This window comes from Stegodyphus dumicola, chromosome 1, assembly GCF_044657685.1.
Source record: "Stegodyphus dumicola isolate Sdum_Otavi_A_Nest chromosome 1, ASM4465768v1".
Lineage (NCBI taxonomy): Eukaryota > Metazoa > Arthropoda > Arachnida > Araneae > Eresidae > Stegodyphus > Stegodyphus dumicola.
In genome coordinates, this window is record NC_140768.1 from 155340865 (window position 1) to 155355194 (window position 14330).

General features: G+C 29.9%; 1 protein-coding gene across 2 annotated transcripts in view; it reads right to left on the reverse strand.

The window, feature by feature from the left end:
- Positions 1-14330, reverse strand: part of LOC118198613 (ATP-binding cassette sub-family C member 8-like) — a 105981-nt gene that overhangs the window by 19216 nt on the left and 72435 nt on the right. For both annotated transcript variants that reach the window (XM_085822328.1, XM_085822333.1), the window contains exons 19-24: positions 13933-14198; positions 12411-12571; positions 9707-9776; positions 7351-7508; positions 6878-6970; positions 3980-4082 (exon numbers count right to left, since the gene is read on the reverse strand). In XM_085822328.1, coding sequence (XP_085678454.1) covers positions 3980-4082; positions 6878-6970; positions 7351-7508; positions 9707-9776; positions 12411-12571; positions 13933-14198 — 851 coding nt within the window. The remainder of the gene's footprint in view (positions 1-3979; positions 4083-6877; positions 6971-7350; positions 7509-9706; positions 9777-12410; positions 12572-13932; positions 14199-14330) is intronic.

The following is a 14330-nucleotide window of genomic DNA, read 5'->3' on the forward strand; positions in this document are numbered from 1 at the left end:
TATGAGTGAAACATGTAAGTGAAGACACATAAATATGAGTGAAAGTTAAAAAATAACTGCACTTTCACTTCACTAGTAAAAACTAACTGCACTTTTTACTTTCACTATAACACTTCTTGAAGTTTATCTCATTGTCTTCTGCCCATGTTCACTACCAACTGGCTTATATATAAGCCATATGGCTTGTTCTAACAGACCGATGACTCAATGAAGCTGTGACTCAGTTTTGATTAAAGGAACCCTGAATTCTCATACTGGAATCAATTTTGGTTACTATACAAAAATATACTATCAACCTATGGGAGATGGTTCCTTTTTATGTATAGGTAGTGAGCATGTTAAAGTTGATGGTATTGTGATCATGTGATCGCAATTTGACCTGGATTCTGTTGCTTCTGTGCCACCACAAACACAGCCACTCTGCTACTAGTGTGTATCACACAGAAACAAAGAGCAATTATCCAATTTCTCTCATTCTAAGGTCTATCAAGGGCTGAAATTCATCAGAGATGTTTAACATAATATAGAAATAGTACTGCATAGAAATGTGTGTGAGTGGATCAAGAAACTTTAATGTCAGACAAACATGATGCACAAAGATGGAGCGGAAGACTCATCAAACTCCACCACTGATGAAAAGAGTCAGCAAGCTGGAGAGATAGTGCTGGTGAACTGGCAAGTTACCATTGATGATATAGTGTGTTCTTTATAGATTAGTCATGGTTCTGCCTATCAAATCATCCAAGATAAGCTCAGCTTCCCTAAAATTTGTGTCAGATGGCAGCAAAGCTTATCACAGAGCATAAGTGCAAGACCTTTGCCAGATCATTGAAAACGTTAACTATTTGGAGTTTGAGGAGCTGTAGCCCTGATTATAATCTAGATTTCATCTCTTCCCACCATATCATCTCTTTGGACTGGTCAAAGATGCTTATGAGGTCAATTATTTTCCACTGATAATATTCTAGATGAGGAAAGTGATGCATGAATAGTTGCACAACCACTCAAATATCCTTTTCTTGCAAGGTATATGCCAGCTTGTGGACCACTGGAACAAATGCATTGAAAAGAAAGGAGACTGTGAAAAAAACGATGCACTTGCTCAACATCTTTGTGCAAATGAACTAGAAAAACAATAGTTGTAATTTTTGATTTTCACTCATACTTTTGATGTAAATCTTTTAAAATACTGAATAATCTTTTATTTCTTCTGAAAACGGAAAATTTATGGCTAGTCTAAATTATAACTATTCAGCTAGACATGAACTGTCATTGTATTATTCAGTTTCCTTTTACACATCTGATTATTAAAAAAAGTTTTAATGCAATACTTTTTCAAGAGATTATCAAATCAATAATAAATGTTTCTTTAATATTTGGTTGTTAATTTGTGCATATAGTGCATATCAGTTTAATACAATTTAAATGCAGGAGAAGTCAAAATTTTACAGGAAGGGAAAAGTCACTGCTAAAAAAAAACTTGCAATTTATGTCATAATGAAAGCATAGTGAAAGTACAAAGGCTTAAAATTTCAAATGGAATAAATACAAGCTTTTAAATGATGTAATGAAAGGATATTATTTTTATAGAATTTTATATTTATGATAATAATTTTTGTATTTTATAATGACAATTTTATAATTAATGCTTATTTACTTTTGTAATCAGCAGAAATCAGCAGAAACATTAAATTTATAATAATGAGCAAATTTTATGCATTACATTTTATAAAATTTTAATACTCAATCCTTCAGAAAGTTATCAAGATCCTGAATTGTATATACACTCTTGATTGTTTTTAAACATAAAGTTTTAATATATATGGAGATACCTGAATCTCATCATATATATTTCATAATTTTATGATCAACAAAATATATCCAAACAAGCATTTTTATAAATTATGAAGACTGTATGAAAAGTACTGAAACTAGTACAGTCAAAAGTCTTTAATCCGGACGTCCATAATCCGGAATGATCTATAATCCAGACCTCAAAGCTACAAACTTTCTGCGCATGCGTGAATGCATAATGCATTGACACATGCGCATAATACCTTTACGCATGCGCGTTTAATGTATAACGGACGGTATAAGCTAAGATAAAATTATCTAATTATCTATTTCAGTTAATGTTGCAGATTGCATTGTTCCTTAATCTTCTAATTGGATCTGGCTTATTACGTTTTGCAGACTGTTAGAGCAATTTTATAAAAGTAAGCTTGAACTTTCGATTATGTCAAAAAGAATTTCTGATTCTGGAGCTGCCAAAGGACCTACAAAGTGAAAGCATGTTACGATGTCCATCAAACAAAAAGTGAAATTGCTGCAAAAAATGGATAAAGGCATATCCTTTGTTTCTCTAACCATTCCGAAATCTGTTTATCAATTTCACGTTGCTCTCCAGGGGGGGGGGAAGATGTCGCGGCACGCAATGAACTGGAAGTTGATCTGTCAGCACTATCCTTATCTTCAGGGCAGATGTTTTTATTTTATTCAGCTTATAATTCCTTAGTAAATGTAGTATTTCATCTCGACGTACTCCATCTTTGATATGATTTAAATCAAATTCCTCATCATTATAAATATCACGAATACCATCAAATAGTTTTCTGGTTGCAATATTCTAATTTCGACTATGCGTAATGTATGCTTTACGCATGCGCACGTTGAAAGAAATGTTTAATAAAGTAAACAAATAAATATTAAGCTTTTTTTTGTTTTGTTTTTGTAAATTTTGATACCCTTTAGATAATAACTGCTCTTTATTTAATAAATTACAGTTTCATATTTTTAATTTTATAATTTCTGCATGCCATCTTACCAGATTTAAATTGATGATCTATAATCCAGAATCGCCGAAGTCCCGACGAGTCCGGATTAAAGACTTTTGACCGTATAAATGCAGTTTTAGAAAAACTTTTTGAAAGATTAAAAGTATATGAATAATAATTCACTGCAGTTATAAAGATTGTGCCTTATTTATTCACAATTCAAAAGAACAGAGAACAATGAAAATCAAGTTCATTCAATATTTCTTATGATTAATAAATAATACTAACAGACCAAATTACCAATACATCATATGTATAAAAAACATTAATATGAATAACACCATTTCAGTTGCGGAAATTATATAAGTTTAAATAAGATAATTTTACTGGTACTTACTTCCCGGTACTTTCTTCATCCACGGTTTCATCTATAGCAGAACTACCCATTTTTGGCATACTTTTTAATACACACATGACAATAATAATATTTAAGTGCATACAAATTTATATGCTTTATATTTAATAGTTACTTTACTATATAGTATCCTCTGGCAGTACAAATGTAAATAATGACTTTAATAAAATAAAGACTTTTGTGTTTTTTCCCTAATAAATGTTTTTTTATTGTTATTATTTATGTATAGGAAAGTACCTAAGAGACATAAAAAGAGCCAAACATATGTTTCTTGCCAATTCACAGAGTTGGCTACTTTTTATCTAGGTACAGACAATTGCAAAATACAGTTTTTCCTTATTTTTAAAAAATGATAATAAAATTGATAAATTTATGCTTAAATGCTTATTTGACAACTGATAAAAGTAATTATTTTACAATATTAAAATTATCCAATTTTAATTACTTTTTTTTTCAAGCTCTGGAAATCATAAATAATTCAGCATTTGTCAATAATAGTTTTATACATCATGTTTTATTTATAGTTTGTACAATCAAACAATAAACACAAATAATAATAAACACAAATAAATATATTTCTAATGTTTATCTAAGCATTAATATATAAAAACAAGTAACGTTAAAAAATTATCTTTTACATACTGCATCTCTAATGATTCTACACATTGGGGGAAAACTAACAGGATCATTATGTGAAGAAAGAATGAAAACTTTTTAAAAAGCCTAACAGAAATTTTGTACTTATAAAAAATTTAATACAATACTAACAAATTGTTTAAGGTATACATACAAGTGAAATGCCCAACCAGCAGTTTGCACAATTGACTAAAATAAATGCAGCATTATTGACATCTATACATGTCATAATCATCTCTGTAAAGCGATTTTCTGCTCTGCAAAAGAATAAATGTATAAACTGAAATGAAAACAACCACACTAATTCATAAAGAAAAAAAAATACTAAATAAAACATTACCTGGAAAATCAAGATATATTTAATCAGTTTATTTAAACAAAGAATATGTATTTCCTAAATACAGAAATATGATAAAAAATACATATACAAAATCTGAAAGTGTTCATAATGGTCAACCAAAAGGGATCACTGAAAGTTTAAAATGGTTTATCAGTTGAGGTTAGTAACAGAGCTGACCCAAGTGGAATATTAAAACATTTTGTACGATATCAGATTAATTACACTTAGAGTAACATGGGAATTTTATATATTGGATTGGCAAGAAAGTAATTTTGGTTTGCACAAATAAATAGCATTGTGTTTGTTTTATTATTCTTCTGTCAATCTTATAATTTATTTTTTATTTATTTATTTATTTATTTATTATTATTATTATTATTATTATTTGCTTTCCAGATTTGGCAGTTGACACTTTTTAGTTGCTACAGAAACAAATTCACTGTATTTTTGTTTACAACTGTTAATTTGCATTTTAGTAGGGCACTCATAGATTAGGCTTTTCATACTGACCTACAGTAAAAAGTCCAAACACAAGAGATCCGGTGATCTTGGTGGCCGAGCTATGGGACCATCTAGACCAAGCCATCACCCTGGAAATTTCATGGTTCGTATAACCATCCATCTTCTCAACAATCCACAGTACAAAAATGCCATTAGGTGCGAGGACCTACCCTTTTATAATATTTACAATGCCAGCTAGCAGCATGCAATTAGCCTAAACTTTCTATGATGAATATTGTTTGCATAGCTGCTTCTATCACCCCATAAAGTTTTGCCCACTTTTTTTCAGATTCATCCTATATATGAACTATATATATCCAAATGGTAAATACATAATGAAGTAAGTCATTGTCAGTGACCTTTTTCAGTAGGCCACTATATCAATAATTCTGGTAAATCTCGAGGTGAGGAGACACATACATAGTATTTTTGGCATTCCACAGAAGAAACAAAATTTACAAGTTTCAGCAGACTAGATGACCACTTACAAAATGTCACATCACCAGCAGTGCCGAGATCATGTATTAGATATTTTTAATTAGGGTACAATGAAAGGTTGCACATGTGCCATCCCTAATGAAGAATTAAGATAATCCATTAAGGTCATAAAGCCCTCACAGGAGATTTTCTGTAACATGATTACCATTTGAGTATATGATGCACAAAAGACAATTTACAAACTGAAGACTAAAAAATATTGACATTACAATATTTTGCCTGCTCTTAGATGCATTAATTGTTTTTCAATAGGGAATTATTATTGCATTATGTTAACTATGAAAAATAATGTTATGCCTTTTTAGTCATCCTTAGCATCAAATTAAAACCAATATCATATTAAAATTACAGATAATTTAAAAATCGCATTACAGATATTGTTACGAAATGTACAGGCACGGTAAGATGGCCTCCCCGCAAAGCAGTTTTAGGGTTGCCATAAAATGACAAAGGAAAACAGGGTTGCTACATTTGGTGAGAAATTGCCCATTTGGCAACAAAATCGTCGATATACCATGGACGGATGGAGAACATTCTGGAACGAATTCTTACCGGTTTAGCTCAGAATGTTCTCGAACACAAGCAAAAAGCTATATAAACCTTGCTGGTCTGCAGTCAATTAGGGTGTGTCTCGTCTAGCGAGCTGATGGTCAGTCATTGAGCGAGTGTCTCGAAGTCTAGCGCCAAGTTGATTGGTTGTCGAGTGCATCGAGAGAGTCTTTTAGTGTATCGCGAATTAGTGCATTGTCGAGTTTTGTCTTAGACTGTGCTGAGTTGAGAGCTATACTCTTGTGTATCATCGAGTGCATTGCGAGTTGTGGCATGGAGAGTCTCGAGAGTACGTGGAGTTCCGAGAACGACCAAGCAGAGTCAGGAGCTGTATTCTGGTGCTTTGCAGTGAAGCTGTCTCCACCGTTATTGCCTGACAGTGTGAAGGCTGTATCGCTGAACGTGTCAGCATGTTTATAACAGTTCAATGACTATAAAAGTGCTTTTGAAGCTATCTGATTAATATTGGTAAATAAAGTGCGTTTTGATACTTCATCATCAAGTGTCATCATTATTCACTGCAAATCCATACAAACCCCGTATGTACGAACGTGAAGGAAGAAAATAACGTAACAATTGCTGTCAGAAGTAAGAAAGAACGCAACAATATTATGTACGGTAAAATTCACATGCAATAATCATAAAATGAACATTTTATCAAATAAAAGTTAAAAAATCTAAAAAATAGTCAAATAAAGATGAACTCAGTATATTAAAGTTTTTAATTTTTGGTTAGTGTGACATACCAAATGTTGACCATGGTGACCATAAGATGATACCATACAGTGGAGCTTGTATGGTATCATAATGATGACAGAGGACATATAAGCAGTAATCAGTTGTTTTCTAAATACAGTACATTAACATAGGAAAGGTTCCTTATTGTGCACATCAAAAATAAATACAAAATGTTTGATGCTCCTCAGATGGAAATTCAACAAAACACATTCAAAATAACAATTTTAAAATGTTAGAATTTTTTAAAAGCTAATGTCAGTCAGAATTACAAAAACATAATTCTGAACCTACTGTTAAAAGTAGAAATACGAATTAAGGATGATTAAAATAAAATTTAAAAACAAAATAAAAAATTAAAAGTTTATTTAAAACATAATTTTTAGACTTCTGCAAAATAAAAGCAATTGATAACAAAAGTGCACAAACCTAAATGCTCTAATAGTTGATAGTCCAGACACAGTTTCCGAAAAATGAGAATAAACTGGAGATTTTGTAATGCAATCCAACCTCTGAAGTTCTCTATTAGAAAAACAATTTCCTTAAGCACATATTTTCAAAAAAATTTGGAGAACTCTCACAATTAATATTTAAAATAAATACTGAATTCCTCACACTTTTTTCGTCACACACAAGTACAAGAGGTAATGTTTGTTAATAGGCAAGTCATAAAATGTTTTCTTAATATGTTACATAACACCTTCTACATTTAGTACATACTGTCATCTCTATTTGGCTTCCTTTTCAAATTATCATGATTATTTGCTTTTGCTTTAAATTTAGGTAATCTTGCTTTATTTAGAAAGCAAAAGGTAAAGAACAAGAATTTAAGCATTGTTCCGACTATAACTTCATTAGTTTAGCTTAAAAATTGCCAAAATCATATATAGAAATAGTCTCACCTTGATGTAAAACGGAAAAAGTGCTGCAGGAAATAATAAATAGCAGCAACAGGTACAACAACAACGATAAAGTATGGTGTGACAATCATGTCCACAACAATGGCAGACAGGCAAAGTAATATAAATCTCAACAAAATTGGTAATGTTACAGGAAGTTTCTGGAAATAAATAAATAAAAATATCAGTGAGAGTGAAATGAGATTCTTCCCATACTAAAATACAATATTAAAAAAAAAGGCATTTTAAAATTTAATATCATGATTTTTGAATAGGCATGTATCTAAAACAAAATGACATAAGAGCATATCCATGAATAAAAAAATAATATTATTGCATTATATTGCTTTACATGCATTACTAGCTACCCCTGAAATCTGGCATACAAGTTCTGAATGAAAATAAAACTAATGTATCAACTTTAATAAATACTAAAGATTTATTCTGTTTCAATTATCTTTTCCCTTGTTTCACTACCTACTTTTATCATTGGCTTGTTAATGCACTTTCAGAAATATTTACACAGACATTTGGAACATTTTATTTTAAAGAAAAGTACCATAAAATTAAAAAAATCTTACCTCCTTTCAGTCTCCCTGAGAGTTTTTATGTTACTACCACTCTATACTGAATCATTTTGAATCGGTAATTATTAAATACATTTGCTTCCCATCAAGTTTTAAATCTACATGTTCAACTTTATAATTCCTTTATGCTACAAAATCTGAAGCCCCATTTATTTTTTATTTATTTATTTATTTATTTATTTATTTTTAAGATACGATTAGTATATTCTTTAGTTATACACTATCTGGCCAAAAGTATACAGGCAGCCATTTAAAGAAGTGGATCTCGCAGGTGACATAATTTGATGTATAATCAAAAGCTATGCAGTGGTTTGTTGCTACATAGTGGTATATGTTGGTAGTAGTTTATCAGGTCATATTTATGCGCTTGTGAGACAATCAGTAAGTCAAAGGAGCTTAGTGACTTTAATTGTAGCAATATAGTAGGATGCCACCTTTGTGGGAAATTAGTTCATGAAATTTCAGACATTCTACAGGAATAAAAATCCGTTGTGGGTGATGTAATCATGAAGTAATAATGTTGAGACAGTGAAACTACAGAAAAACGAAGAGGCATGCCAAAAAAAATTAGTCATAGAACTCTGAAAAGGTTAGTGAAACAAATTCACAAGTCTTTGTTGGTTGAAATCACTCAGGAGTTCCAAAGTCCATCAGGAACTGGTGCTACCAGCTAAACTGTTCATCCAGAGTTAAAAACAACCTGGGATTTCATGGTCATTCAGCCATTCACAAGCCGACTATCACTCCCCAGAATGTGAAGCATCAATTGCAGTGCTGTGGAGCTCATCGTCATTGGACTGTGGAGATATGGAAAAATGTTCTTTGAAGTAACGGATCTCACTTTACAATCCGACAGTCTGATGGGCATGTCTGGGTTTGGCAGATACCCAGTGAGTGCTTTTTAAGTGACTGCATTGTGCTGACTGTAAAGTTTGGTGTTGACAGCATCATGATGTGGGGGTAATTTTCATGGTTTGGGCTGGGTCTGTTAGTTCCTGTGGTTGGAAACATGAACTTTGAAATGTACATAGACATTATGGACAAGGTTCGTTTCCCAACTCTATGACAATATTCCAAGGAAGGCCCATTTCTCTTCCAGCAGGATAACTGGTCCGTTCACATATCGAGATTTGTGCAGCCATGGATTGACAAAATGTGTATTCAAAACTTAGACCGGCCTTCTCAGAGGCCCCGATATAAATCTCATAGAAACCCTTTGGTATGAATTAGAATGCAGATTATGTAGGTAGCCAAATTGACCATCTTCACTGCAAGCACTCACTTCAGCTAACCGGAAGTCAATTATGGTCACCTATCAAAAACTAGTGGAAAGTCTCCCCAGACATGTGCAGGCTGTCAACAATACAAAAGGGAGACCAGCATCATATTAGTATATGCCTCATGACTCTCCGAGTCCATACCACTGGGTGTTCGGATACTTTGAGCTAGATAGTGTATAAAGAGTACATATACTATATTAATCTTCTAAAGTTAGCAGAAACAGCAGAAATCTATGTTTCATAATTCTTATTACATTATCAATTGAATTGAAATGAGCTTCCTTTTACTGAAATTAATACCAAATTCATGTTAAATCTCATAAGTTACATACATTATTAACTTTTTAATTGCAGTATTGTAATTATATAAAATTTTACTTAATAAATTTTGTTTAAGTACATAAATCAGAGTTAAGCAAATTACATCACAAATTTTTAATAATGATATGTTCTTAAATAATAGATGTTTAAAACTATAAATATATATTAAACCTTATCAATAGTGCTCATATCAGAAGAAAACCTATTAATAACTCGGCCAACAGGAGTAGTATCAAAAAACCTAGAATTAAAAATAGGGATAGTTAAAAAATGCTGCATTACATAACATATTTATATCATAAAATGAATTAAAAACAGATCACAATCTTTTCACTATATTTGCAAACAAAGAAAAATATTATTTTGCTTTTTTAAATACTAGTTAATGGAAATACATTTTTAGTGAAAATAAAATGCAGAACATAAAAAGGAAGACTAAATAATATGCAAGTTGTCAACCAAGATATGATACAGAAATTCACTGAGAGGTAACATGCAAACAATCATGGCTCATTTGTGATTTCATAGACAGACTATACTGTACACAGAGTCAAAAAGAAAAACACAGTTCTATATCTTCAGTTCTTCTAAGCAGAAGTATTTTGACACAAAATTGAATGGTTTCTGAAATGACATAAGGATTTTTTTTTATTATTATTATTTTTATTTTTTGATCCTTCTCCTTAAATTATGCCAAAGTGCCAAGTTTTGTAAAAATTCCTTGGATAGTTCTTCTAAAAAACATTCTCAAAATTTTATCTCCCCAATGTTAACTGAATTCGGTATATATTTATTAATACCTATTTTTCATTAATCTTACTTGATTCCTTCCTTCAGAATTCTATCCAAATGAAGTTCATACATTTTTTATGATATATCTTTAAAATTTGTATTTTTAAGTAATTTTTATAAAATTTTCAACAAAATTTTGAATTATAACCTATAAAATTCTTGTCATCTCCTTAAAGTAGCTATATTTCTAGGCCCACCTGCAAGAAATTAGAGTATTTTATTCAAAATTTTCCATTTTATGTATTGGTGTGTTTTGAAATTTGGCATATTTGTTATATTCAATAACAACACCAAATACGGTTTATTCATTTTTTCATAATCTTCAATGAATTGCAACAGTTATTTTGAAACTTAAATAACCAAATAAACTTTTACTGAGGATCATTCATCAAAAATTTCTTTATTTTCAATTTTATTAATATTGCCCTATATATGCATTCAATACTTCTTTGTACGTCAAACAATATGTAAAAAATATAAATGAAACATGCTGTATTCTACTACAGAAATGTTTAACAGTGGCAAAATTTACTAGATTGTAAGATTTTTATCTTCTTTTCTGTGTGTAGCAAAGGCAACAAATAAAAATGATTTTGAAGATGATTTATGTCCAAAGATATTTCCTGGCATTTATCACATAGTAAATTTATTAAACAAACTCTTATTTATGTTTGAAAGAGCCCTTAATTATCATTTAATTATCATCAAAGATGCTTTTTTCCAAAGCAAAATATATTATTATGTAAACATACAATTTAGAATAAACACAGTTTTAAAAGTTAAACTATTATTGTTACATTTTTTTGTTACATTAGAATTGGTTTAGGATCTTCTGTAAAATAAGTTAAAAAATTTAAAAGGTTTTCCTTTTCTGTGGACACACTGCTAATTTTATATCAATCAAAATTTTAAATTAAAACTTCTAATATTTCTGTTACCTCTGCCCAAAAGTACACATTAAGTAAATACATCTGCAATTCAACCATTGGCACTGTATCTATCACACTCTTCCCAACTGGATAACTACACTAGGCTTTGATGAGTTACTGTTTTTCTTAGTTTAGAAATTGCACATTAATTAGGTTAGTTGGTTATTTAAATATAGTAAAGTACATGGAGGCTATCTTCCTAAGGCAAGGAATGCCTTCATGAAGGATTTTTCTATGGAAAAGTGGCACCTATTCACATTGCACATGGAGAAAATCCCGAAAATCATGCAGATAATAATTAGCAAACACACTGAATTGGAATGCAGTAACACAGTTGGAATTTCCTCTGCAGGAAATTTGCTATAAAACGTTCTCTAAAAACAAATGACTGATTATAAATAATTGATATCACATTGTACAGAACAAAAAAACAATTTATTTGCCTTCATATCTTTCACATAAAGCTGACATAATCTTGTTTGATTCTATGTTTCGCTTTTAAACGTAATATGGTATAAATAGGTACATTAAAATGCTGAAAAATAATTATTATTTAAAAAACAAAACTACGAGCTGAATCAATTAAAAGAATGAATGAAATATATATATATAAAAGAATTTCAATCTACGCTATTGTAAAATTTTTTCATTATCATAAAATTTGACTTTCTTGTGGACTGCAATGAACACAAGAGGTAGAAACACAAATTTTGCAAAATGTTAATAACTACAGGTAAAACAACTTTTTAAATGATTTGCTTTGTCATATTGATAAACAATCCACTTTTATAACATGTAAAATAAATAATATTAAGGAAAATTACATAAACATGATTAAATTTTAAGTAAAAAACTACACAAAGTAACTTTATATAATATTAAACATATATATATATGAGTGAATTTTTCATTATACAAAGTACAAGAAAAGCTTATAACGACTCTGCATTCTTAAAAAAATAATTTCTTGATGTGAAAACACTATGATGGAAATGGATTCAATACGGTTTCATCAGTAAGATACATTTTACACTACTCATGGTAATGGAATGGTTACTACAATAAGTGTTCATTACAGTCACCATCAAATATATTAACATTTAAATTTAAGACTGACTGCATGAATGATCAACTAACAAGAGTCATGTACTTACTTTAAAGGGCACTGAACGACATTGAACAGCATATTATCATGCAGCACTCTAACAGCTTTCAAAGATGTAAGTTGAGCTGCTAAATTTGTTACAAATGCTAATACAATACTTGCAGCAGACAATACAGCATAAATTTCTATGTAATAATGTATTTCTTCCATCTGAAAGTAAACAAATATTAAAATACAGAAGGTACACTTTATACAATGACTTTATAACAAGCTTCTTATAATATTAAAATTTCTTCATAAACGTTTAAACATTTTGTAAACAAAGAAAGTTAACATTTATGGGTCATATGCTAAGAAATTCGAGAAAGAAAAATTGGATCAAATAAGCAGTTACTGGTATTGCCCAGCAAAAGGGAAAACAATAAAGACTTAAAAAGTAACTATCTCTTTTATTAAAGAAGTTTTTCTAAACTGCTCACTCCACTAAAATCAGTTGAAGACCATGATATTATTTAATGACATCTTGAAACGATTTAGTGATGAAAATCTCTTATAAATCCAAAAGGTCATTTTTCTAGTTTGATGGCTAATTTAAAAATTTTTATTTAAGAATTTATATAAGCTAGCAGAGCTTATAAAAATGCGAATATCCACTTGATCAACTTAGAATTGGGTTACTGGCACTGAAGATGTAAAAAAAAAAAAAAAAAAAAAAAAAAAAAATTTTAATGGAAAACCTCATTAAATTAACTTACAGGCAGAATATAATTCAGTACAAGGGATTAAAAAAATAAAACATAACAACATTAATGAAAATAATTTATGAAGACATAATGTAAAAAAAAAGAACTGCTTTAAAGAAAAAAACATACATCAACATCATTAAATAGTGAAATTTTAAAGAAATGCATACATTCAAAGCTATAATATTTAATTTGCAATATAATTTTATATTTTCTGTCTTTTAGATGGCAATACCTATTTTCTTTAGATTAAACCTACAAGAAAAATTGTGAATATTTTCCTATTTTCATTACAGAAGTAAATAAGTAAATGATAATTTTTTCAAATTGGAAATCTTAAGCTTAATATGTACCAAAAAAAATCAGAAATACTCATTTCTTTCCAGAATATTCTAGATCTCTGTTTAATAGACGATTTGCATGTTAATATTAAGAGTCATTTGCAATCATTTTAATTTTGCAGTTTTTCTAAAAACTGGAAAAGACGTATGGGTTGCAGAAGAACTTTAAATTCAATAACTCACATATTGTAATCAGAATTTTTTCCTAATTTTTAATTTATAATTACAAAATTACAAAAACAGGGAAAAAAATTATGTTAAATGTTTAGAATAGAATAATTTCATACACTAGTGACAATGATTTATGAAAGTAAATATTTAAAATAATAAGCATTTACAATTCTAAGTAAAAGCATAAATACATAATACTTTAGGCTCTTCTACTCCAAAATGAAAATACAGATTTCATTTTCTATGTAAATTACAATCGTAAAAATCTGCAATTTTATTAAAAATGGTTTTAGTAAAATTATGATCAACCTATAACCTTAGCATCATCCATGAAATCATCTTCCTCCAGGTCATCTTCATCAACTGATGATTCAGACCATGCAGAAAGCCAAAAATCTGTACCCATCTTCATAGCTTGAGTGATAACAATCAAGAAAATAACAAGCAGAGAAAGTGCCAAGGTGCAGGCTCTCATATAGGTCAGATAAACTTGTTTGGAGATTTTGCCTTTCTCTCTTTCTTCCTCTTTTATGAGTTTTCCATCAGGCAGCTGAACTTGTTCACAAGCCCGAGCAATTTTATCTGCAAAAATAATATTTTAAATACAATTTTCATAGATATATTGTCTGGCTGTTTCCATATAGTGTCTGTTACATACTATATGATTTTCTTGAGCATTAAAAAAGCCATACATAGGAATAAATATAGCTAATT